Source organism: Lynx canadensis, chromosome B2 (genome assembly GCF_007474595.2).
Source record: "Lynx canadensis isolate LIC74 chromosome B2, mLynCan4.pri.v2, whole genome shotgun sequence".
Lineage (NCBI taxonomy): Eukaryota > Metazoa > Chordata > Mammalia > Carnivora > Felidae > Lynx > Lynx canadensis.
This window is the reverse complement of record NC_044307.1, coordinates 33,957,563-33,982,243: the sequence shown is the minus strand read 5'-3', so window position 1 is coordinate 33,982,243 and position 24,681 is coordinate 33,957,563. Positions and strand designations below refer to the sequence as shown.

Below are 24,681 nucleotides of genomic sequence, written 5' to 3'. Positions count from 1 at the left end.
TGAATCACCTCTGACCTCCACTCAGATGTTTTTGTGAGCTCCTTTTTCAGCACCGGCACGAGGCCTTCCACCTCTGCCAGTTCTGATGTAGGTAAAACAGCAGCCAGGTTCACACAGTACTGAAGCACACGCGGCAGACTGCTGTTTACCGGCTAGAGTTGCACTGCCATGCTGATGGCACAAGCACAACTCATAATTAATTGAGCCTGCCAGTTTGGAATGGCCTCGAAACAATTTCGCAGGATTTGCATTATTTCCGATTTTGCACAGGAGGTATTTAGATTTTTATTTTTATAGCACTACACCAAATCTGCACGTTCAAACGCGTGTGAAGTACATCCTCGGGGGTGTAAGATCCCCCTGATGCATTGGGAGAAGTGGTGCTGGCAGGAGGGGAACCATTTGTGGGGCCTGGAAGAGCTGGTTGCCTGAGCTGTACACACTATGGAACTGAAACAGTGCTGGGGCCAACGTCAGGCTGTAGCTGAATGGAAGAACGCTTCTCTTCCTTCCGACCTGCTCATTGACTCTGGTGTGTGAGGGCCCTTGATGGATGAGCAACCGCACTATCTGGGCATCTCCTTTCCAGGCTGCCAAGTGCAGAGGGTAACAGCCTTTAGAATCGGCCACGTTGGTCAGCGCGTCGTTCCTCAGAAGAACCTCAACCACATCCCTAGAAGGCAAAAATCAATCATGAGTTTGCAGAACCAACAGCTCTTTACATTTGTGCAGCACAAAGCCCTTTCACAGATATTCTCTCACGTGGCTGCCCTCTCTCTACCTGAGCTCATCACCCAGTCTCTTCCTTTTATGCCATGAGCTACTTGTACAGCTGCTGATACGAGGCTGAAACACCTTCAGCTGAACTACAATGACTCATCACCTCCCCATCTATCTAGGTTTTCTAGACAATCCACCTATACTCCATTATTCTGAAAACATCTGGCCCCATTGTCTAATAAACCTTGCAATGTTTCCTTGTTTGTGATGTTTAAACAGCATTCAGGGATAAAATTTACATAAAAGTAGTCGTGCAAGACAAATATCATTATTCACATTATTCAGAGCATTTAGTGATGTGGGAGCTAAAAGACAGGCAGAGCAGAATTAAAGTTGTTGTGAACATAAGCCAGACACATCTGGTATCATTTGATACGTCAAAGAAGAAGGACTTGGCTTTCTTCTTGGTGACACTGTTAATCAAGCTGATGCAAATGTAGAATTACCCCCATGCACACGAGGTCAAAGAAAACCCCCACTGTAAATAACAACGGCATCTGGAGAGAAACTTGGCCAACAAATTGCAGTCACTTAAGTTCAAGATTCACTTTAATTCAGGTCACCCCACTAGTTATGGGGGCAGGGGGTTCCACAGAGTTACTGTCAGCTTTGTCTAAGACAGCTACAGAAAAGACATAATGATCACGTTCAATATACTTTAGAAAAGTGTAATGTACAAGGGAACAATCATCACCTGTTTTTGGCACATCAGAGTCAATTAGGCTGGGCCAAATATCACACAGGTGTTACAGAATACCTCAAGGTGGTGAGGGCCCTGCTCCCTGCTCAGCAAAATCTAAAATGGTTCCAATAATCCCTCCTCATAAAAACTGAACCTCTACTTCTTATCTCCTGGAGTATGAAGCCTCAGACTCTCTATAACACCCTCTGTTCTGTTACACTTTGGTTTCCATTCTTCCACATCCTGGCCGATCTACTCACTGCATCCACTACTGTGCCTGCCCCGGGGCTGAGCCGTCACATTCTCTCTCGCTTGAAAGGCAGTGCCCTCTGGGAAAGGCTGCCAAACCATTTGAACCTATGTCATCTTCTCTCAGACTCCCCCTGAAGCACAGCTTCTCCATAAAACCTGCTGCACAAACCCTCCCCTCAACAACTACCACCAATACCTAAGAGAATTAAATAGGCCATATGGTTTATGTACCTTTCCCCTTAAGAATGGTTCCTGTTGTCTACCAGGCCTACTTTATGAGGCAAGAATGGCAGGCAAGAAGACAGAGTAAATAAATAACTAATTCCTTTAACAGAAGGGACCAGCTGATCTATTTTCAGTTTACAAAGGTACTGGTTACCTAACAGATTACCCAGCCCCTTTATGACCTGGCTGCCCCAAATGTGACCCTCATATTCAGGTCATTGTGTGGGACTGCACCATTTCAAAACAGAAAAGGACAAAGAGAAGAAAAAGGTAAAACTTAACCTTTGGTTGGAGTTTTTTGGGGGTGGAGTAGAGAAGGATGCCTAAATTATACACTGAAGGGAGACTTGGGAATTCTGGATACACTAAATTTAGTTTGTTTTTCCCTGTTCCTCAACACTACGGCTTAGTGATCCTTTATAGGAATCAAAAAAGACAATCCGAAAGCCTGGGTTCTGAAGGGTCGGGTAGGAATGTAGCAAAAAATACTTACTTATGGCCATTCAAAGCAGCATGGTGTAGAGGTGTGTACCCAGTGCTGTCAACACAGTTCACGTTTGGCCCCCTCCAGATGCTATAGAGGAAGTAAAGGAAAAAAAAAAAAGTTTAGAGCCAGCTAGCTACTTAGAAAATAATTCTCTGTGGTGTTTAACCAAACTAGTTACAGTCACATGATTCCCAATAAAGGACAGAGGCTATTTATGACAGAAGTGCACAGCGCTGAGGATACACGATCATTTGCGGAGTCAGGTGTCAAGACAACAGTGTCATCATTTAAGAGCTTGCTCTTTTGTACCCTTGTCATCGTTTTTACTTGTATTATTTTTTAAAATTGAATCCATTTTCTCTTCTGGCATATGTTTGAACTCTGCTCTATGATAAGTCATTTCTGCTCTATGATAAGTCATTGAAGTGTTACTTTTTTTTTTTTTGGAGTAAACTCTATTCCCAACATGGGGCTTGAACACACAACCCCAAGAGCAAGAGTCTCATGCTCTACCGATTAAGCCAGCCAGGTGCCCCATGTACCCTTCTCACGTTTAACTACATTATTCACACAGTCTGGGAATCATGCCTCTGAATACTTCCAGGATTGTAAGAACAGTTCATTAAAAGACCATCAAAAGTATCACTGAACCAACCATTCAGCCAGTCAGAGGTACTGGACACCCACCTCTAAGCTGGGGACTGAAGACTCAAGACTGACTCAACACAGACCTACGGATAATCCAGATGAATTAAACAGCAAGAACCAAGATGAAAGAACCCACATTAATAAAAGCACCAAGACACATGTGTTAAGACGCAAGAGACAACTGGTCTTTCCTTTGTGAAGGTCTTATTGCTAAAAAGAAGAATAACAACAAAATCTGTAATGTGAATGCCTTATTTGAATCAGAAATACTGCACTAGGAAGGCTGCAATGTCATCTTACTTAATCCTCAAAGCCTTAACTCGTACTTCTGTTTCACACCTTACTCCACTGGCCAGAGCTACTAAAATAATATTAAGTAGTAGAGGGCTGCCTTGTTTTGTCCTTGCTTTTAATGAGAATGCCTCTATCGTTGGTAGTCTGTATGAGGTAAACACTCTAACATGTAAAGGAAGTATCTTATTTTTTTTTCCTTCTAAAAATGTTATTAAAAATAGTTATCTAGGGCCACCTGGCTGGCTCAGTTGGTGGAGCATGCAGCTCTTGATCTCCGGGTTGTGAGTTCGAGACCTATGTTGGGTGCAGAGATTACTTTAAAAAAAAAAAATTTTTTTTTAAATAACTTTAATTTAAATGCATTTTCTGCATCGGTGAAAATAATCACAGTTTTTCACATTTAACCAACTAATATGCTATTATCAATATGTTTCCTAATAATGAGCCTTTCTTTCATTTCTGCAATAAAACTTACTTGGCCATTATCCATTATGTCCATCTTAGTGAACTGTACTTAAGAGTATCTACTTGAGAGTATTTTACTTAGGATTTTCACAACTGCATGCATAAATGAGGCTGATCTAAAGTTTCTGCTTTTTGGGTTATTCCTACTAGATGGGACAGGTGTTAGGCTTGGCTCACAGATCAGCTGGGCAGCTATCTACTCACTTCTGTATTTAGGAATCACTGGCATAGAGCACTAAAATGATAAAGAATCACCAGTAAAACCATCTGGGCCCAAAGACTTTATGCTCAGATGTTGGAGGCTGCATTACTTATAACAATAAAATTTTGGAAATAGCCCAACAGTCCATCAATAGAGAAATGATTATGATGAAGAACTACAGTACAGAGTAGAACACCATATTTATATGCTTATATTGCTATGTAATAAGAAAAGAGATGAGGGGCGCCTGGGTGGCTCAGTCAGTTAAGCGTCCGACTTCAGCTCAGGTCATGATCTCACAGTTCGTGAGTTCAAGCCCCACGTCGGGCTCTGTGCTGACAGCTCAGAGCCTGGAACCTGCTTCGGGTTCTGTGTCTCCCTCTCTCTGACCCTCCCCTGCTCATGCTCTGTCTCTCTCTGTCTCAAAAATAAATAAAACATTAAAAAAAAAATAAAAAAAAAGAAAGAAAAGAGATGATAGTATAATGTTAAAGACAGAAAAAGAAACAAAGTGGTTAATACTGTATAGAAAGAATCTGTAAGCGAAACTAATCAGGATAGTGGATTCAATGCATAAGTTTACTCCATCTCCTGTCTAAAGTTCTATGAAGTACAGAAACGAGTCCTACCCCTACACCACAGATGGGTAATAAACAGAGTCATACAAGAAAATAAGAAAAGATTCATCAAGTAACTGACAATGTTGAGAATTCCTAAAAAGCAGAAATCAGACAAGGTCAGCTCTACAGAGGCACAGCCTGGAAGAATGAAATTAAAATAATCACACACTGGGGTGTCTGGCTGGCTTGGTCAGGGGAGCATGCGACCCTTGATCTTGGGGCTGTGAGTTCAAGCCCCACACTGGGTGCAGAGATTGCTTAAAAATAAAATTTTTTGAAATAAAAGAAAGTAAAATAAACATATACTACTTTTCGCCAATCAGACTGACAAAAATGAAAACAAAGTGTTTATAAAGATCAGGAAAACAAGCACTCTTCTATACCACTGGTATGAGTTTGAATTGGTGAATTCCTTCGGGAAGACAATTGGCAGGATCCACCAAGCCAAAAATAGGCATTCACTCTGAGCCAGCATTTCCACTTCCTGGCAACCATTCAACAGAAACACTTGTACACATGCACAAAGACACATGCTTGTACAGGACTCTGCTTCACCACCAGAGTGAAAACTAAAAACTTCATGTCCATCAGTAGGTGGGCAGTTAAATCTCAGGTGTGCCCATACGAAGAATTATATAACCATTAACAGTAACAACAAAGGAAAGAAAACAAGTTGGACCTAAGTGTCCTCACATGGAAAGATTTCCCAAGATACACTGTGTTAGGGGAATGTGAAAAAAAAGAAGGCATCGTGTAGTACACAAAACATGAGCCCCTGCTTTAGCAATGTGTATGTACACGTACACACGATGGATGGTGATGTGAAGAGGGCTCGCCAAGTGTTGACAGTGGTTCCCTCTGGGAAAGGAAATGTGTGCTGGGGGAACCTACAGGTGATGAGGAGGGACTCTCACATTCTGCTCTGTATTCTACCACACTGTTTAAAACCCAATGAGAATGCATTCATGTATTTTTATAATAATTTTTTAAAAGAAAGAGGGGAAAGAATCTATGCATAGGGAAAAGAAAACCAAGAAAAACATCCAACTGTTAATAATAAACGGTTGAACATATGTGATCTGGGCCGCTTGAATGGGCATGTCTATATTAGGTTTAAAGCCTTGAGATACATTTTCAGTGAAAAGAGAAGATACACATGCTTTGATATCTAAGTTATCTGTTCATTGTCAATTAAGGATGCTGTGACAAGGTCAGGAGCCTGAGGTACATCCTGGTAACCCCCATCCTCCATTAAGCTTGGATTCCTACAGGAACTTCCAAACAAAGAGTTAAAAGCAATCATACCTCTTTGTCACCCATGTACGATAACCTTATTTTCTAAACCGAAAACTGTATGCCTATGCCTGACAACGGTGAGGACGGCAGTAAATGAAATGGGTCTGGAAAACCTAAGAGGTATGGTTTTCATACTTATTTTCAAACTGACCCACCAGACAACACATCATCATTCCATTAAAACACAGGTGACACCTAAGAATCAAAAAACAACTTGTTTGCCCCAAATCAGTGGCAGATCCAAAACTCCCATTTATAGAGTTCTTGCCATTTGGCCAAACAAGGACTTGACGATCTAACTGGGATGACAGGATGAGGTAAAGATGCATCAGTACAAGGCTGGAATAATAATCCGACAGCAAGACGACCGGAATAAAGCAACAGGGCTGGAAAAAAGAAAATACCAATAATGGGGCAGGCAGTCAGAAGCACAGGTTTGTCAGCTCCTCAGACCCCCTCAGGAATGTGCCAGCTCGTCAACGATCTCAATCCAGGTCCTGAAGTGACCTGAGAACTAAGCTTTAAACTGCCCTTGCTTTAAAAAAAAAATGTTTTTTTGAATATTTATTTTTGAAGGAGAGAGAGACAGAATGTGAGCAGGGGGGAAGCAGAGAGAAAGGGAGACACAGAATCCAAAGTGGGCTCCAGGCTCTGAGCTGTCAGCACAGAGCCCGACGTGGGGCTCAAACTCACAAATTGTGAGATCATGACCTAAGCCGAGGTCGGACGCTTAACTAACTGAGCCACCCGGGTGCCCCAAAACTGCCCTCCCTTTTAACAAAAAAGGCAGGACTGAGCATGCTCTTTCTCTTTCTAACTTTTACCTCTATGTCTCTGGTTTAGAGGTGATTAAGCTTGGGTGTCCTATACTAGCACTAGAACTCCCTCAATACAATTTAAGAAGACAAGGAAGAAAGATAAGGACTTTCCTGCATTCAGCGGCAACATTTCCAACTAGTAAGGTCTTCCGCCCCTCCCCTGTTTTTTCTCTAACTAGCATTTTGTCTAAATGCCCATCTAGAAATCTGAGGAGATGGGGGCTATATTAAATAAAACCTAAATGAAAACAGAGAACTGTAATCTCTCTGCTTAGAATTTTAGCTTCAAACAGGATGGTAACATCCCCCTCCACCCAAGTGTCTTCCTTTTTGGCAGCCCAAGAAAAGAGCTATTTACAATCTGGGTCTTCCTCTCTATCACAGCTGTCCTGTTAGGTTTTTCTAAGACATTAAGTACCAAAGGGCTGCTCACCAACAAACAAAGGCAAAATAAAACACGCCAAGAAAACCAGAGGGGGCGAAAAACGGTCCAGGAGATTCTTAAAGTTTAACCTATACAGATCATACAGAAATGCAATGGCTGCCTTCGACTTGTAGAACAAACTGTCGCAGTATCCTTGATGGGTCTTAGAGGAGTCCTAGCAATCCGGCATGAAGCAACTGTACAACCCAGGTGAAAAGCTGAGGCTCCATAGTTAGCCCACCTAAGTTATTCAAAACTTGCCTCTACCACTGCCAGTTGCAATGACAAGTCACTTAATCCTCCAGATCTTTCTCTGCATCTGTAAATTCTACTGTGATAGGCTCCTCAGGGCTTAAATGGCTCATGGAAACTAGAACTAAACTGGTTTGAACCAGTTTAATTGCATTAGGGTTGAGAAGCCTAAGACGTGTCACAGCAACCCAACCACATGGACACGATGCCAGAGCACAGCAAGCCTTGCCTTCTGTGACTCAGAAACACCCAAATTGGAGATGGCATCTCAAGACATTGGAAGGGCGCCTGGCTGGCTCAGTCCAAAGAGCATGCGACTCTTGATCTCAGGGGTTGAGAGTTTGAGCCCCATGTTGGCTGCAGAGATTAACCAATTAAATAAATATATTTTTTTAAAGTAACGATATTGGAGAGGGCAAGGAAGAATATAACTGATGAGAACCTGTGGCTTTTGAATCCCACCTCAAATGCCTCTCTCCATTCATTTAAAAACTGACTATACATTGATCCATGGCAGGTGGCATGCTGGATCTAGAGGTAGTGATGAAGACGAATAGGCCAGCCATACAGACACAGCCTACTCTATACAGTGAGGCAGGTGCTGACTGAGGGTCTGCTCGCAGGGCTATTTGGGCATGTATTCAACAGCTAAGTTAAGTGTGCCCCCTACATGCCGGGCACTGTTCCAGGGCCTGGAAATGCAAATGAGAAAAGACAAAGTCTCTGCCTTCATGGACCCAGAACTCTAGAGGGAGGGAGAGTGAGCAAATAAATAAATAGAAATATGGTGGCAGGTAATGGTAAGTGCCATAAAGAAACAAAGGAAGCAGATCGGGCACTCTAAGACTCAGGAAATACCTCTCTAAGCAGGTGACCTTGGAGAAGAGATCTGAATTCAGTGAAGGAAGGAGGGCCTGGATGTCTGAGGGGGACAGGTAGAGAGAGCATCAAATGCAAATGGCCTGAGAAGGAGCATGTTTGACATGTGGCTGGAGAGCAAGAAGGAGCAGGGGGCTCTACGTCCAGGGAACAGGCTTACAAAGGCCTCAGGTGCGCTGAGGTCAATAAGCGTCCACTAAGCATCTGCTATATGTCAGGCTCTGGTGAAAGATACAAAGTCCACACTGAAGGAGAGGGGGAGCACTTTCAAAGCAAGAGGCAGGGACAGAGACTCTGAAGTCCAAACCATCATGACCAGACACTAAGTCTCTAAAAGATGGATCTGGATTAAAAGATCCATCAACGACACCCACAATTAAATCTACATATCACTCTTCAGACCTAGCAAAACTCAGGCAAAAACCTTAGGTAAAATTGCTGAAGTTTCTGTGAAATCAAGTAAGAACAGCAGAAAATACACAGAGACGCTTATTCTATCCAGCACAGTAAGTCGCCCAGTTCAAATGTGCCCTGATCAGGGCATAACACTTTTCGTGGCTCTACTGGCTCATATTAATCTCACCCACCTCAGATTTTCCAGATCATCTATGGCACCTTCACCACAGCATTTATCACATTTGACCTTGAACCACAGTGAATTTTTTACGCTGCTCATTCACACCACGTATTTTAAGTTCTTTGGGGAAATCCCTTGTGTTTCCAAGAGCACAGCACTATGCAAGGAACTGGCTTAGGGCCACCAGCTTGCAACTTCTAACACTGGGTTTTTACCAACCTGCAGTAGGTCTTTATGCACTAACAGAGTCGCTACACCTGTATCCATTAAAAATGGCAATCTCTTGAAGGGACATATAAGAATACTGCATTTGAGATGTCTGTCTATAAAACACAGGAACAGAAGAACCGTAAGTTAGAACCAAAGTGCCCAGCCCACTTTCATCTGTGACTATTCTATGGGATCAGATCTCAGGACTGAAGGGTATCCTAAAGTGGCTCTGTGCTGGCAGTAAGCTTGCTTCATGTGGTTGTCCAGCCACTTAACTGCTTCCTTCAGACAGACAAGCAACGGCAGGCATCTCAGTGGGCCGGCAGAGTGTCCAATCCGGTTCGATTCAATTAATGTTTATGCACTACCTTCCATATACCATGGTGCTACACAGTCTCCACCCTACAGTGGGGAAGTCAGGCAAGTAAACAAATGACGACACAGAACAGTGTGTGACATTCTGAGAAGGAAGTATGCCAAGGGTAGCTTATAGGGAAATGGAAATAAGGGTGGTTTTGCAGAAGAGGAGACACTTGAGCAGAGCCTTAAAGCTTAGAAGGAATCAGCCAGACAGAAGAAACAAAGAGGCAACACCCAAACTCAAGGTCTTTCAAGTAGTCCCAGCAAACGGCCAATGCACGTACTGTGAGTGGCTGGAGCTCCAAAGTGAAAGAATGGTGGCTGCAAGCATGGAGAGGTAGGCCGAGCCAAACTATGAAGGGTCTTGGAAACTAGCAAACTCTGAGTGGGGGGTAATCAGATGTAGGTTTTAGAGAAATCCTTCTGTTGACAGCTGGGAGATGGGAACATAGATGGCTAATTTGCTATTCATCATGCTGTTGCGAGGGCCTGATATATTTCAGAATCGGGGGGGAAAACATCACTTTGCCAGGCAGTTGTGTAGATGATGGAGTGGAAGTGGCGTGTGACTAGGTCCACAGAGCCCGGCTGGAAGTCAGCAATTCAAGCATGCAGTGAGGACCTGAATGAAGGCAGTCGTAAAGACAGAGAGGAAAGGATAGATTCAAGAGAAAACAGAAAGGATCTGGTGACTAAATCAGGGTAGGGGCACAGGGTGAGTGAGAAGCGAAAAATTCAATACACAATGAGAGTAAATTCAGGAGGAAAACCAGGGCTGCTCTGCTTTGTGAATGGGATGTTGTGAGGTAGAGGAGAAAACGAGGGGAAGGGAAGAAAGTTTTGTTTTGGTTTAGTTAAGGCTGAAACGAATTTGGACTCCCCCATGCAGATAGATGTCCAGTCAGTAGGTGGGTAGCAGGGTCTGGAATACCGTGGTTACATGGTCAGTTTAAAATGATAATTTTCAAGTGTTTACATGCATGTTCCCCATATTTGACCCTTACAACCATATTTATGGAGTAGAAAAATACATATTATTGTTTTCGTCTTATAGGTAAGAAAACTGAATTTCAGATGATTTACTGCTTATCATACAGCTAATTAATGTGGCACTGAAACAAAATCCCACCTCTGACTGCTACTGCATGTTTTTTTTTTTAGTTTCTCCAGGATCTTGAACTTGACTGTTGAGAGAAAACAACTTTGGGCTATATGGGTCTCCTCCTGTACTAATTCTCAGGAGGTCAAAGACTCTCAGAGCAGCACCAAGTCAGGAAAGGGCCTTCTCCATCACTGACTATAAAGAGAGAGCAATGGCAATGAACATGAAGGGTAAGAGAGGTTCTGAGCAATCTTCCAACCAATTTCATTAAATCATTAAGGTGTAAACAACAGTTTGTCTCATCAGCCTTTTTTTGCCAAAGGCCTTCACTGTTTTTCTCTTTTAGTTATCCTTGCAAAGGCAGATTTATCGCTGAACTTCAGCAAGGGCTGGCAGTTTTCCAACACAAGGAAGCACTGTCCAAAGTCAGTCTAATTTTAAAAAGATTTCATCTTACTCAAACAAATTTGACACATCCTTACTAAAACGCTTTCTACATATTTAACTGTTGAGGTTTAAAAGAAGAGATAACAAGGAGCCCATGAAACCATCCCCGTTGTCAAAGAAGCTTGTGATCTTCAGAGAAAGACAAAACTTACCAACATAAAACAATTAGAAACAAAACCATCCAAAACAGTGCAACCCTCCCCCCCCTAAAATCAAGTTAACTGGGAAAAAGTGAACATGTGTTTTACTTCTGCTCATTCCTGATCCCTATCAAAATGCAAGTGAATACAAACAGGAGAAAGAGAACAATAAACATAAATATGAACATTTTTTCGAAGATGAAAAGTAGGTAAGTTAGCAGAACTGAGAAAGTGAATCCCATGGCCATAAAAAGAGATGCCTTTTCTGCCTTCACACATACACACCCTGGGAAGGCTCAGGGATTAGAGGTACCAGGTGGCACACGAGGCTAGGGATAAGGAGGGGTTGCAAACAAGAACTTGATACAAATTCTGTTTATGAAGAGGCAACAGACCACCAAATCTCTAGTCACATCCCGGGCAGCCAGTAGACGATTACACCTGTACCCAGGCAGGAGAAGGTATATCTATTCTGTGAAGAAGCTGGACGGGCTCCAGACTGGGGGAACCTCAGGAACAATAAAAGGCAGAGAGAGGCACTGTACTGAAAACAGAAGCCCTAAAAGGAAGTCTGCATCCTGAAGGATGGGATCTCAGCTCTGCTCCCAGAATGCTGGCAGCCCCACCCCCAACCCCCAAATAGAAGGTTGGAAGATTCTTTCCTGCAGAAACCAAATGATTCCACAGAAAAGTTCAATAGATGCAGACTTTTGAAGATTCCCCATCAAACCAGGTAGGTTCCTGCACAATCATCCTATGATATAAAACCCATCCTTGCCAAGTTCTTCCCACCTCTATACAGACCATCCAATTTGCTTCTTAGTGTCTTGCTCTTAATTGAAAATGACAACCAAAGATGAGCATACATTTGATTGAGGAAGGTATTCAACATGAAACGACACAGCACAAAACAAACCGAATAAAGGGACTCAAAGGAACAGAAACTGAAAACCAAATAAAATCTCAACCCAAAACAACAATAACAAACTATGATCACACAAAAACAGGATTAGGAAAAAAAACCTGCAACAATTAGTGAAACTTTTTGGAAATTAAAAAGTGACAGTAGAAATAAAAACATAATTAAAGAGCTAGAACATAAATTTGAGTAAATCTCATAGAAAGTGTAACCAAGGAAAAAGATGGGAAATACAAGAGAAAGGATAAGAAAATTAGAGGACCAAGAGTTCCAGAGAAAAGAGAGAAAGCAGAGAGGAGAATATTATCAAAGAAACTATTTAAGAGATTTTCCTAGAACTGAAGGATTTGAACCTCCAGTTGAAAGAGTCCATCCTATGTTCAGAACAATGAACAATTTTTAAAAAGACCCATCCCCAAGGCACACTGAAATTTCAGAATACATTTCAGAAGTCATGGGATAAAGAGAACACATTTTCCAGAGACAAAAACCAGTTTGCATATAAAGGACTGAGTGGCATCAGAATTTTCAATAGCATCTCTGGAAGCTGTAAGACAAAAGAGCAATGCTCTCAAAATTCTGAGGCAAAATGATTTCCCACCTAAGATTCTATAGCAGACAAATTATCAGTCAAGTATGAAAAGAGAATAAAGATATTTTTAGACATGCAGGGTCTCAAATTTTACCTCCCACACACCCTCTTATCAGGAAGTGACTGGAGGATATGCTCTACCAAATAAATGAGCAAACCAAGAAGAGGGAGATAGGCATCCAGGAAACAGGGCCAAAAAAAGGGAAAGGGAATCAGCCAAGCAGCAAGCCTTGAGTGCGGCTGGAGGACACAGGGCTCCAGGGGCGTGTCTGTGGGAGAAAATGAAACTGACAAGACCAACTGATGTGTCTGCCTGGGATGTGGAAAATAACATTAAAGGATTTAAAAAGCATGGTTGTAGTTTGGAAATTAAGAGTCAGCTGGGCAGAGGAAACTCTGAAAACCGACAAGAGAGGCAGTTAATGAACCGTATAAGAAAAAAAAAAAGATTTTAGTATATTAATTGGGTTAGTAGGTGAATAATACTGGCCGCCAAAATAATACAAACATAAACATTAGGTACTGATGTAACTAAAAATTGTGATCTGAAGGATGAAGGAAGAGGTAGTGGATTGACAGAGGACAAGAAAGCTAAAAACTCTTCATAACAGACTGATAGAGGATGGCTAAAACTTAAAAAAAAAAAAAACAAGAAACAACAGCATACAGCATAATAATATGAAATATGGATGAAATACCTACAGAGAGCTAAAAGCTGGAAATGTTCGCTTTCCCAGAAAGGAACTCAGGTTCCTTCTGGGAAGAATGTCAGAAACGATTGTGACACTACATGACAGGCTGGATGAGTCCCTGTCAACTATGAAATGTATAATTTTGGTAACCTTGGCTTTTTGTGGCCATGTGTTTGTTTCAAGCATGATGAGAGGCAGTGACTTTGAAGGGTTTATTCCATCATGAGAGGGAAACATGAGCAGAAAGGCAATGCTCCATTTTCACTTCACAGGTGACACAACTCACACAATGAACTCGGAAGGATGGCCTCCTTGTTCCTCAAAGCCAGCAAAGAGGGCTCCCCTGCCTTCTGCCAAGGACAATGGTTTCAGAACAGACATATTGGTTACATCCAGTGTTGCTGTCTACAGCATCCTATTCTAGGCCCTTCTGTTTCTAGTCGGTAACTGGAACGAACACACCCAATACCACACACACGTAAGTCCACAAGTTGTTGGAGACCAGGGAGACTGTGAAACCCAGTACATTCACTGAATGACTATGAACGTTCAAGGTCATTGCTATCTGAGGCAAGCCTGGCACTGCCTCCCCACCGAGGCCTACAGCAGGGAGGGGAATGTGAACAGCAGCATGAGGGGGCACACAGTGAAACTTGTTTCACTACGGACATGGACATGACAATCTAGGAGGAACGCTGCCATGAAGTGAAAGTCACTACAGGAGTACTCTGCTGTTAGAATATATTCATGAGGGTTGATGTAGAAATCAAGTTTTCATAAGCCATATTTCCCCCATGGTTTACACTATTACTTCGGGGGTCCTTATCTTTTATTCAATTCAATTTACCTTGGCATGGCTTCTTAACACTGTTTCTGTTCTACAGCTGTAAAAAAAAAAAAAAAAAAAGGCACAGAACTGCTGAACTGCATGAAAATGACCTCCAGAGTTCAAGATTCTGATTCGACCTTAGTGAGTCATTCAATGCATGCACTCATCGAGCAAAACAGTTGTCATACTGCATGCTCCACGACAGCGGGGACTGTGCTTGTCTCATGCCACCTTCCCAAGTGGCAGTTACACAGTACCAGGCACCCAGAGAGAAGAAAGGAAGAGGCCACTGTTCTACTCTAGTACCTTACAATAAATAAGACCAAGTCTCTGCTCTGAAGAACTTCAGAGACACAGAAACAAAAAATTATAATGCAATTTCCTATGTGCTATAAAAGAACTGTGCAAAAGCTAAGGGAACACGGAGGAAGGCCTGGATGAATGGCATTTCCATTAGCAAGAAAAGGGATGAAAGGGCTTTGTAAACAGCAGGCAGAATGTGAGATCACACTGCAGCCAAGGTGATGTAAAAGCAGACACTTCCCAGTTTTCTGCATTCTTCACCCAGGGTCTCTTTCTTAGAAGACTAGGCTCCTTCCTGCCTCTTCCCAACCCCCCATTTCCAATTTACCTCTTCAATTCCGATCAGCTTGAGCAAAGCTCTCCTCTCCTCAGGAACTTCTTCCTTTCCTTTACAGGCCAAGCAACTGGCTCTTCATGAGCTACTTAGAGAGCTTCTTTTACTTTGCCTTCATTACAATGTTTCAGTTTAGAGTTCTGTATCTGCCACTATTTGAGTCTTTCTCACTAGAATACAAACAACCATGTTTACCACTGTATGCTCACTGCCAAGAAAGAGCTGTACCTGGCACACGCTGAAAGCTCAAAGAGTAAGAGAAATCTACACCTAAAGTAATGAGGGAGCCTAGCTACTCAAAGAAAGGTATGGTAATTTTTAGATTAGAGAACTCAAATAGCCTTTGCCAAGTTATTTCTTGGGTAAAAAAAACACTGCACAAATTTTACTAAATATACGTGCACACTCATTCCACCCTAAGATGACATGTTACCCTAGAAAGAAAAAAGCACTGTTTCTTCTCTTGTTTAGTGTGTGTGTGTGTGTGTGTGTGTGTGTGTGTGAAGAAGTGCTTATAAGAATGATGTGCTCCCTGGCTTGTCAAAGTCCAGAGGTTTAACTGGGCTGAGGGAGGAAGGCCAGGTACCTTCCTCAGTCACGTTTGCAGACAAAGATGCCTTCGCCTTAGGGAAACCATAAATCCAGACTTTGAGACCCCTTTCTTGGAATTTTGACTCTAAAAGGCCTGGAAATAACAGCTAACATTAAATGTTTACCAGGGCACCTGTGTGGCTCAGCTGGTTGAGCGTGTGACTCTCAATTTTGGCTCAGGTCATGATCTCAGGGTCGTGGGATTGAGCCCAGTGTTGGGCTCTGGCTCTGCACTGAGCATGGAGCCTGCTTGGGATTCTCTCTCCATCTCCGCCCCCTCCCCTGATTACCTGCTCGCTCGCTCTCTCTCTCGCTCTCTCTCTCTCTCAGAATAAATAAACATTTAAAAAAAAAATGTTTAGGGGCGCCTGGGTGGCGCAGTCGGTTAAGCGTCCGACTTCAACCAGGTCACGATCTCGCGGTCCGTGAGTTCGAGCCCCGCATCAGGCTCTGGGCTGATGGCTCGGAGCCTGGAGCCTGTTTCCGATTCTGTGTCTCCCTCTCTCTCTGCCCCTCCCCCGTTCATGCTCCGTCTCTCTCTGTCCCAAAAATAAATAAACGTTGAAAAAAAAAATTAAAAAAAAAATGTTTACCATGAGCTAAGTATACTTTAATTAAAGTGGATTAAAAAACCCACTGATCACTTCTCACCAGAACCCTAAAAGGGAACCCAGGAAACTGACAAGTACACAGGTGAATAATTTACCCAGGGGTATAGAGCTGGGAATGAGCGACACTGGGTTTTAACTCCAAAATCTGAACCACTGTGCTATATACAACTTCTTGAAACACACTCTCTCCTTACTGTTTTTCTCATTGATGAATAAGAGGACTCCCCCATAGCTCATCTTCTCTCATTTCCGCCCTGTTTCACATTCCCTACTCCTTGTTCATTCTGTCCTGCTCTTTTTCTTTCTTGCCAGGGTCATAGGAAACCAATAAAGACGACTGAGAGAGAGGCACTATGTTCTAGCTGGGAAATGGGTCCCAGAGGGACAGGAGTAGAAGTAGTTAACTGAAAGACTCCCATTAACATTTCCAGAAATCCAATTAGAGACAAACTTCATTACTTAAGGTAACTATTGAAAGTACTGACATTATAATGAAAGATACAAATTAACTAAATTCATTAATCTTAAGGTATTCAACATGATTATTTTGTTGTTTTAAGCAAATTAAAATGACAAGTTCAATATAGAAATAATATATTCAAAAGGGATGAACACCTCAAATAAAATTTATTATCAGATTTCAGTTCCTACAAACCTCACATATATTTCCTAAATGCCCCAAGCACCACAGACAAAATTAGTATCATGAATGTGGCTAATAACGGAGGCTTGAATGTCAAGGATCCCAATTTGTTCACACATGCAACTGACCAAATGCGTAAATCCTGGACTTGCCACGTATTAGCTACAAACTCTCCAGTAAATCACCTAACGTCTACGTAAAGTGGAAATGTCACTTGCCCTATCTCTAACCTTGAGATGGCTATTTTATGGAATAAATGGGATAATTAACGTATGTGAAAACTGTAAACTGGAATCTAAAATATAACGGCTTCGCATCAATATCTAAAGTGAGGCAAGGCATTCCAAACAATGAAAACAGTCAGTATAGACGTGCTGACATGAAGAAACATGCAAGATATACTAAGTAGAAAATGCACCTGTATAACAGGATGTAGAGTATGATCTCATTTCGGTTACAATGGTGTATTTTTCTAAGCCTATACTCATATATGGAAGGCTACATACCAAACTGTTAAGACTGACAAGTTCTGGGGGTGAGGCACGCATTACTTTAGTAATAAAACACAAATACACACACACACACACACACACACACACACACACACACACTGACAAAGACACTCTCCTTGACTAAACTTTAGTCAGGTTCCTCTGAGCACTCTTTTTTCTTTTTTTAATAGTCATTCTATCTTATTTTATTTTGTAATTTTACAGAGAGAGAGAGAGAGAGAGTGAGAACACACACGCATGCGCACAAATAGGGGAGAGCGGCAGAGGAAGAGACAAAGAATCTTATGCAGACTCCATGCTCAGCGCAGAACCCAATGCAGGGCTCAATCCCACGACCCTGGGATCATGACCTAAGCTAAAATCAAGAGTCAGACTCTCAACGGACTGAGCTGCCCAGGTGCCCCATGAGCACTCTTCAATTAGGCCTGGTGGTCCCCATTCCATCTTTGGCCTGCGCAGCCAAGTTTTAACAAGAATCCTGTTAAGTAGGTTTAGCAAGAACCGCACATCGCCCCCCCCCCCAATCTGATAAGGTTCTTCATCCCCCACCTTTGGTGTCTAAGTCCTTGGCCTGCCTTTAATGAAAATCCTGTTTGGTCAGTTTAGCAAGAATCCCCCTACTCTGCTGTCTCTCCTTAATTTTTCATCCTCTAAGCCCTCACCATGCTCCTTGGTTATAAATCCCCACTTGTCCTTGTTGTATTTGGAGGTGAGCCTCATCTCTCTCCCCTTGCAGTGGTCTTAAAGTCTTCCTTACTGTTTTAACAACAGTCAGAACAACTTTTACAACACACACACATCTACTTTTTTTTTTTTTTTAAGTGAAGCCAGATCTAACCCAGGAACACGGGCTTCCATTTATGAGATTCTTTTTTTTTTTTTTTACTGTTTATTTATTTTTGGAAGAGAGAACATGCACAAGCCTGCAAGCGGGGGAGGGGCAGAGTGGGGGACAGAGGATTCAAAGCAGGCTCTGCGCCAATAGCAACGAGCCGCATGTGGGGCTTGAACTCATAAACCGAGAGACCATGACCTGAGCCGAGCCAAAATCAGACACTCAACCCACTGAGCCACCCAGGCGCCCCCGTTTATGAGAGCTCTTAAGAAGGAGTATGGAGAAAATTTATTTCTGGATTTGGCCTCCTTTTTAAAAAACCTCTTGTGGTCTTTGATTTTTCCAGCCTCTGGAGGATGAAAATCAATTATTCCCATTTGCTTCTGAATGGAGCTCTTCAATTACAGACGCTAAGAACAAGCTTGCTTGAATGAGGGCAGTACCAGTCCCCAGGGGAGGGGACCAGATGGGTCAGTGATTTCAAAGGCTAGTGCATTTTAGAAGATGTTGTAGGAATTGTACATAATGGGTATGTACCGTTAGTTTAAGTGATGGTGAGGTTAAGGGAGGTAAGTCAACAGGGGGTTACCAAATCCCAGATATTCTACATCCTAAAACAGTTCACAAATTTTTCTCTTTCTCTCCATTTCCAAAGTCACTGCCCTACTTCTGAAATAACCTCCAAGATTATCTTGATTGCCTTAAGTCTCTTCCTTCATCGACAAAAGACAAAAAACACTCTCTACAACGTTGTCACTATTAACTTTCTTTTTTTTTTCTTTTTTTTTTTAAATTTTTTTTCAACGTTTATCCATTTTTGGGACAGAGAGAGACAGAGCATGAACGGGGGAGGGGCAGAGAGAGAGGGAGACACAGAATCGGAAACAGGCTCCAGGCTCTGAGCCATCAGCCCAGAGCCCGACGCGGGGCTCGAACTCACGGACCGCGAGATCGTGACCTGGCTGAAGTCGGACGCTTAACCAACTGCGCCACCCAGGCGCCCCGACTTTCTAAAATACATATACGAGCGGGTATTCCTTCCAAAGAGCTTTGGGTAACTCTTGCCTATAGGAAAAACTTCCTGCCTCTGCCATGCAGTAAGAATCTTCCCAAGCTATCCCAGTTACCTTTCTGGCTCCACTACCCTCCACACTCTCGTACACACCCTGGGCACCAGACACGTGCCTCCTGTCTTTGTACTTGGTATTCTCTCTGTTTCATCCTATTTTAATCTCTGTGAAATCTCAAACATCCTTCAAAGCCCCAATCAAATGCCACCCCACTTTTCAGGTGGTATTAACTTTATCCACATCTTTTCTTTATAGTCCTCTACTTACAGCATTACAATACTGTTTTGTTTTTTTTTTAATTTGCTTACATTACAATACTCTTTTTTTTTATTTGCTTTATTTCCTTCATCAAAAAACAAACTCTTCAAGGGCAAGGGCCTTGTTTTATTCCTCTCTCGTTCTCCAGTGCCTAAAACCATCATTTCTGAAACCTTTACTTTAGAGATGAGGAAACTAAGCCACACTGAGGAGAAGAGATAGCTAGTGAACAGCTGAACCAGACTGGAACCGAAGCCTTGTGCCTTCCTATGAAATGTTCTTTTTACTACAACACTGGCCAGGATAAACCTACCTTCCTTCCTTCCTCATATGACACTTGTCCTCAGCTCTCTCCTTTCATCACCTCCCCTGCCCTTCTCCCTTTACTTCTTCTCTTCATGAAGTGACCTATCAAGAAGCTTGAACATTCGGCGCCACAAACAGGTAAATGCCCTCATTGTTAAGGCTCAGAGTCATTTTGCTAATGGGTAATCTCAGTGTGAGGAATGGTCTGGTACTGTGAGGTCAGGGGAAAGGAAAGGAGGTGGGGTTCAGTCCATGAGGTTTGCAAAGGAAGCTAGAGCATCCTGACAGGGCTGATGCGTAACAAGTAATCTCCCACCCTCAGGCCTACCTGGCATCTAGTCCATGGCAAAGACTTCTTATTCAAGTGCCACCATTCACCCTGACCAAAAGAGTCAGGATACAAGTAACCACGCCCTTTGTGGAATCATTTTACTACTAACCTCCTCTCTCCTTTCGTTCTATGGAGCCAAGGTAACTCCCCCAAGCAGAGCATTTCCTTTCTAAAAAGCACATTCTATTCTTAAAGAAAACAGGGCAATTATTTCTTAAAATATATACTTACAGGTTATACAGACTGAATTTTGCCGTGTCAAGCTTTTCTGTCTGAACTAATTTTAAAGTCATTTCCCCATAATTTAGTAAGCACCGTAGCCACTTAGTTGCAACTTCTGTTGGTGAAAACAGCTGAACAAGGCACATTGCTTTGGAAAATTTTAAAAAACAAAACAATAACACAACAAAAACTTTTGGCTTTAACTAAGTCCAGGTTTCCTCATTTTTTTTGCTATTTGTGATACGTTTTAAATCTCGTTTAATTCTAGAGCCTGCCTCAAGAACTCTACCAAGATCTGTATTTAATCAGCTTCTCAAATCTATGCTATTTGCCAAATACCTTTTCTAAAGTTCTCAAAAAGCACCTACTACCCTGTCCTTGGAGTCTGTCCAAAAATAAGCACTCACTCTGGATGACCGAGAACCCTGAAAGAACACCTGACTGAAAAAGCAAGGGCACGCTGTGTGTAGTATCTACCAAATGAGAAATAAGAGACTTGACCTTGAAAGTTATCAAAGAAATAGTTTCCCAAACTGGAAGGCTTTCCCACCAACAGCTTTTTCCTTCTCAGATTATAAATGTGCAAGAGGCAGCCATTTACAACAAAAACTCTATATGGGAAGAAATATACTTCCATATATCAGTGACTAAGAGGAAAGCCCTATCATCTCCCAAAGGCCTAGAGTATGAAGAAACCCATACGATTATGTACCTTTAATGAGTCTAATAGATGTTGTCTTTTGGAAATATAATGGCTGCAATAGAGTCTACCAGGTACTAGGTACCATATTAAACACCTATGTTAGAGCTCTAACCAGTAAAATAAGAACTCCCATTTCACAAATTTTAACATGCTCACAAAAAAGTACATAAAACTAAAGAGAGGTGACGCCACTTGCCCAAGGACACACAGCTAGCATAGGAAGCCAGCATGCAAAATTCTTCTCCCTGATCCACCATTCTATTAATAATGAAAGCCTTAGTTTTACTAGTGAAAGTCTATGGACTCTAAAAAAAAAGTTCTGACATTTCTGTATTAGATCCTAATACTTATGCCTTTGTGCACACATGTATATAGCAATTACTGGCAAAAATTTAGAGATTGAGTCAAAGCAAGGCTTATTACGGCTCTGAACTGTAATATGAACTAAAAATCCCACACTCCCAACTCGTTCTTTGAAAAGATCAATAAAATTGATAAATGTTTAGCCAGGCTAACCAAGAAGAAAGAGAAGACACAAATTACTAATATCAAAAATCAAAGAAGAGTGGGGCACCTGGATGGCTCACTCGGTTAAGCATCTGACTCTTGATTTTTGGCTCAGGTCATGATTTCATGGTTCGTCAGATTCAGCCCCATGTCAGGCTCCATCAGCAAGGAACCTGTTTGGGACTCTCCCTCTCTTCCTCTCTCTCTGCCCTTCCCCCACTCACTCGTGTGCTCGCACGCACGTGTTCTCTCTCTCTCTCTTAAATAAATAAACATTAAAAAAATGAAAGAGGAGTCATCACTACTGATCCATGGACTTTAATGGGATAATAAAAGAATATTATGAACAACTCTATACCCACAAATTTGATAATTTACATGAAACGGACCAATTCTTACCAAAACTCACACAAGAAAAAATAGATCATCTGAATGGACTTATATCTATTAAAGAGACTGACACAAAAATTAATAACCTTACAAAACACAAGGCACCAGGCCCAGATGGTTTCACTGGTGAATTCTACCAAACATTTAAGGAAGAAATGATACCAATTCTCTGCGATCTCCTCCAGAAAAGACAAGCAAAGGGAACACCTCCTAACTCATTCTACGAGGCCAGCACCACCCTAATACCAAAACCAGACCAAAGACATTATAAGAAAGGAAAATTACAGACCAATATTTCTCATGACCCAGATGCAAAAATCTTCGAGAAAGGACTATTAAATCAAATATAACAATACACAAAAAGAATTATACACCATGACTAAGTGGGATTTATTCCAGGTATACAAGACTGTTTCAACATTTGAAAACCAATTAATGTCACCTATCATGTCAACAGGCTAAAGCAAAAAAATCATATGATCCCACCAATATATGCAGAAAAAAGCATTTCACAAAAATCCAACACCCATTCATGGTAAAAGTTCTCAGAAAACTAGGAATGAAGAGGAGCTTCCTCAATTTGATAAAGAATATCTACAAATATACCTGTAGCTAACATCATACTTAATGACAAGAAACTAGATGCTTTCCCCTAAGATCAAGAAAAAGACAAGGATGGCCCCCGACCATCGCTCTAATTCAATGTTATACTGGAAGTCCTAGCTAATGCCATGAGAAAAGGAAATAAAAAGTTTTCAGATTGGGGGGCACCTGACTGGCTCAGCTGGAGGAGCATGCAACTCTTTATCTCGGGGTCATGAGTTTGAGACCCAAACTGGGGACAGAGATTACTTAAAAAAAAAAAAAAAGTATTCAAATAAGGAAGGAATAAATAAAATAGATAATATGGAAAGTCCTGAACAATCAACAAAAAAGTCCTCCTAAAAATAATTATAGCAAGGTTGCAGGACAGGAAGTTAGTATACAAAAGTCAACTGCTTTTCTATAGACTAGTATATACCAGTAATGAACAATTGGAAGTTTGAAATTAAAAACACCACCATTTACATTAATTAGCACCCCAAAATGAAATACTTTAGTATGGATCTAGCAAAGTAGGAACGAGATCTATATGAGAAAAACTACAAAACTCTGATAAAAGAAATCAAAGATCTAAATATAGAGGCATTCTATGTTCATGAATGGGAAGATTCAATATTATTTAAGGTACCAATTCTTACCAAGTTGACCTATAGATTCAACACAATCCCAATCAAAATTTCAGCAAGTTATTTTGTGCATATCAACAAACGAATTCTAAAGTTCACACGGAAAGGCAAAAGACCCAGAATAACCAATACAATACTGAAGGAAAAGAACAAAGTTGGAGGACTGACACTATCTGACTTCTAGACTCACTAAAACTGCAATTATCAAGCCAGTGTGGTATTTGGGATACACACACACACACACACACACACACACACACACACAAAATAGGATCAATAGAACAAAGAGCCCAGAAATAATCTCCCACAAATATATTAATCTTTGACAAAGGAACAAAGGCAATTCAATGGAGAAAGCATAGCCTTTAAAACAAATGGTACTGCAACAACTGGACATCCACATGCAAAAAATGAATCTAGACACAGACCTTACAGCTCTTACAAAAATTAACTTAAAATGGATCATTGACCTAAATGTAAAATGCAAAACTATAAAACTTCTAGAAGATAATAGGAGAAAATCTAGATGACCTTGGGCTCAGCAGTGACTCTATAGATACAACACCAAAAGCATGATCCATGAAGGAAAATATTGGTAAGTTGGACTGCACTGCAATAAAAAAACTTCTGCGAAAAGCACTCTTAAGAGAATGAAAAGACAAGCCACAGACTGGAAGAAAATCTTTGCAAGACACGTACCTGATAAAGGACATGTATCCAAAACATGCAAATAACTCTTAAAACTCAACAATACGAAAACCATGCAATTTAAAAGTGGGCCAAAGATCTGAACAGACACCTTACCAAAGAAGATAGACAGATAGGAAAGCAGTATACGAAAAGATACTCAGCACCACATGCTGAGTTAGGGAATTAAGGTATTGCAAATTAAACTACAATTAAATACCACCACATACCTGCTGGAATGGCTAAGATCTGAAACACAACACCAAATGCCGTTGAGGATGTGGAGCAACAGGATGCTCATTCGTTGCTGGTGGGAATGCAAAATGGTACACCCACTTTGAAAGACAGTTTGGCAATTTCTTATGGAACTAAATCCAGGCCACCATATGATCCAGTAATTGCATCTGTAGCACTCAACTGAACTGAAAATTTATGTCCACACAAAAACCTGCGGGTGAATGTTTATAGCAGCTTTATTCATAATTGCCAAAACTTGGAAGCAACCGAGATGTCCTTTTGAGTGGGTAAACTGTGCTACATCTAGACCTCAGAATATTATTCAGCGATAAAAGGAAATGAGCTATCAAGCCAAAAAGACATAGGGAAAGAAAGTTACACGTGTATTACTTAGTTAAAGAAGCCAGTCTGGAAAGACTACCTATAGTAAGATTCCAACTACAGTTGACCCTTGAACAACATGGGTTTGAACAGAGCAGGTCCACTTACACATGGATTTTTTTTTTATATATAAATACAATACAATACTATAAATGTATTTCCTCTTATGACCTTAACATTTTATTTTCTCTAGCTTATGGCATTTTAACAGAATACAGTACATATAGCATACCAAATATGTGTTAATCAAGTGTCTATGTTGTCAGTAAGGCTTCCAGTCAATTGCAGGCAATTAGTGGTAAAGTTTTTGGGGAGGCAAAAGTTATACATAGATTTTCG

General features: G+C 41.4%; 1 protein-coding gene and 1 long non-coding RNA gene across 6 annotated transcripts in view; one reads left to right on the top strand and one right to left on the bottom strand.

Annotated features, from left to right (window-relative positions):
• The window catches only part of ANKS1A (ankyrin repeat and sterile alpha motif domain containing 1A), a 179,637-nt gene that overhangs the window by 107,036 nt on the left and 47,920 nt on the right, over positions 1–24,681 (bottom strand). For all 5 annotated transcript variants that reach the window (XM_030315303.1, XM_030315305.1, XM_030315304.1 and 2 more), the window contains exons 2-3: positions 2,433–2,513; positions 517–673 (exon numbers count right to left, since the gene is read on the bottom strand). In XM_030315303.1, coding sequence (XP_030171163.1) covers positions 517–673; positions 2,433–2,513 — 238 coding nt within the window. The remainder of the gene's footprint in view (positions 1–516; positions 674–2,432; positions 2,514–24,681) is intronic.
• On the top strand, positions 9,609–14,270 carry LOC115513841. Its single transcript, XR_003968804.1, has 3 exons — positions 9,609–9,808; positions 10,633–11,893; positions 13,636–14,270. It is a non-coding gene; the product is annotated as an uncharacterized LOC115513841 (long non-coding RNA).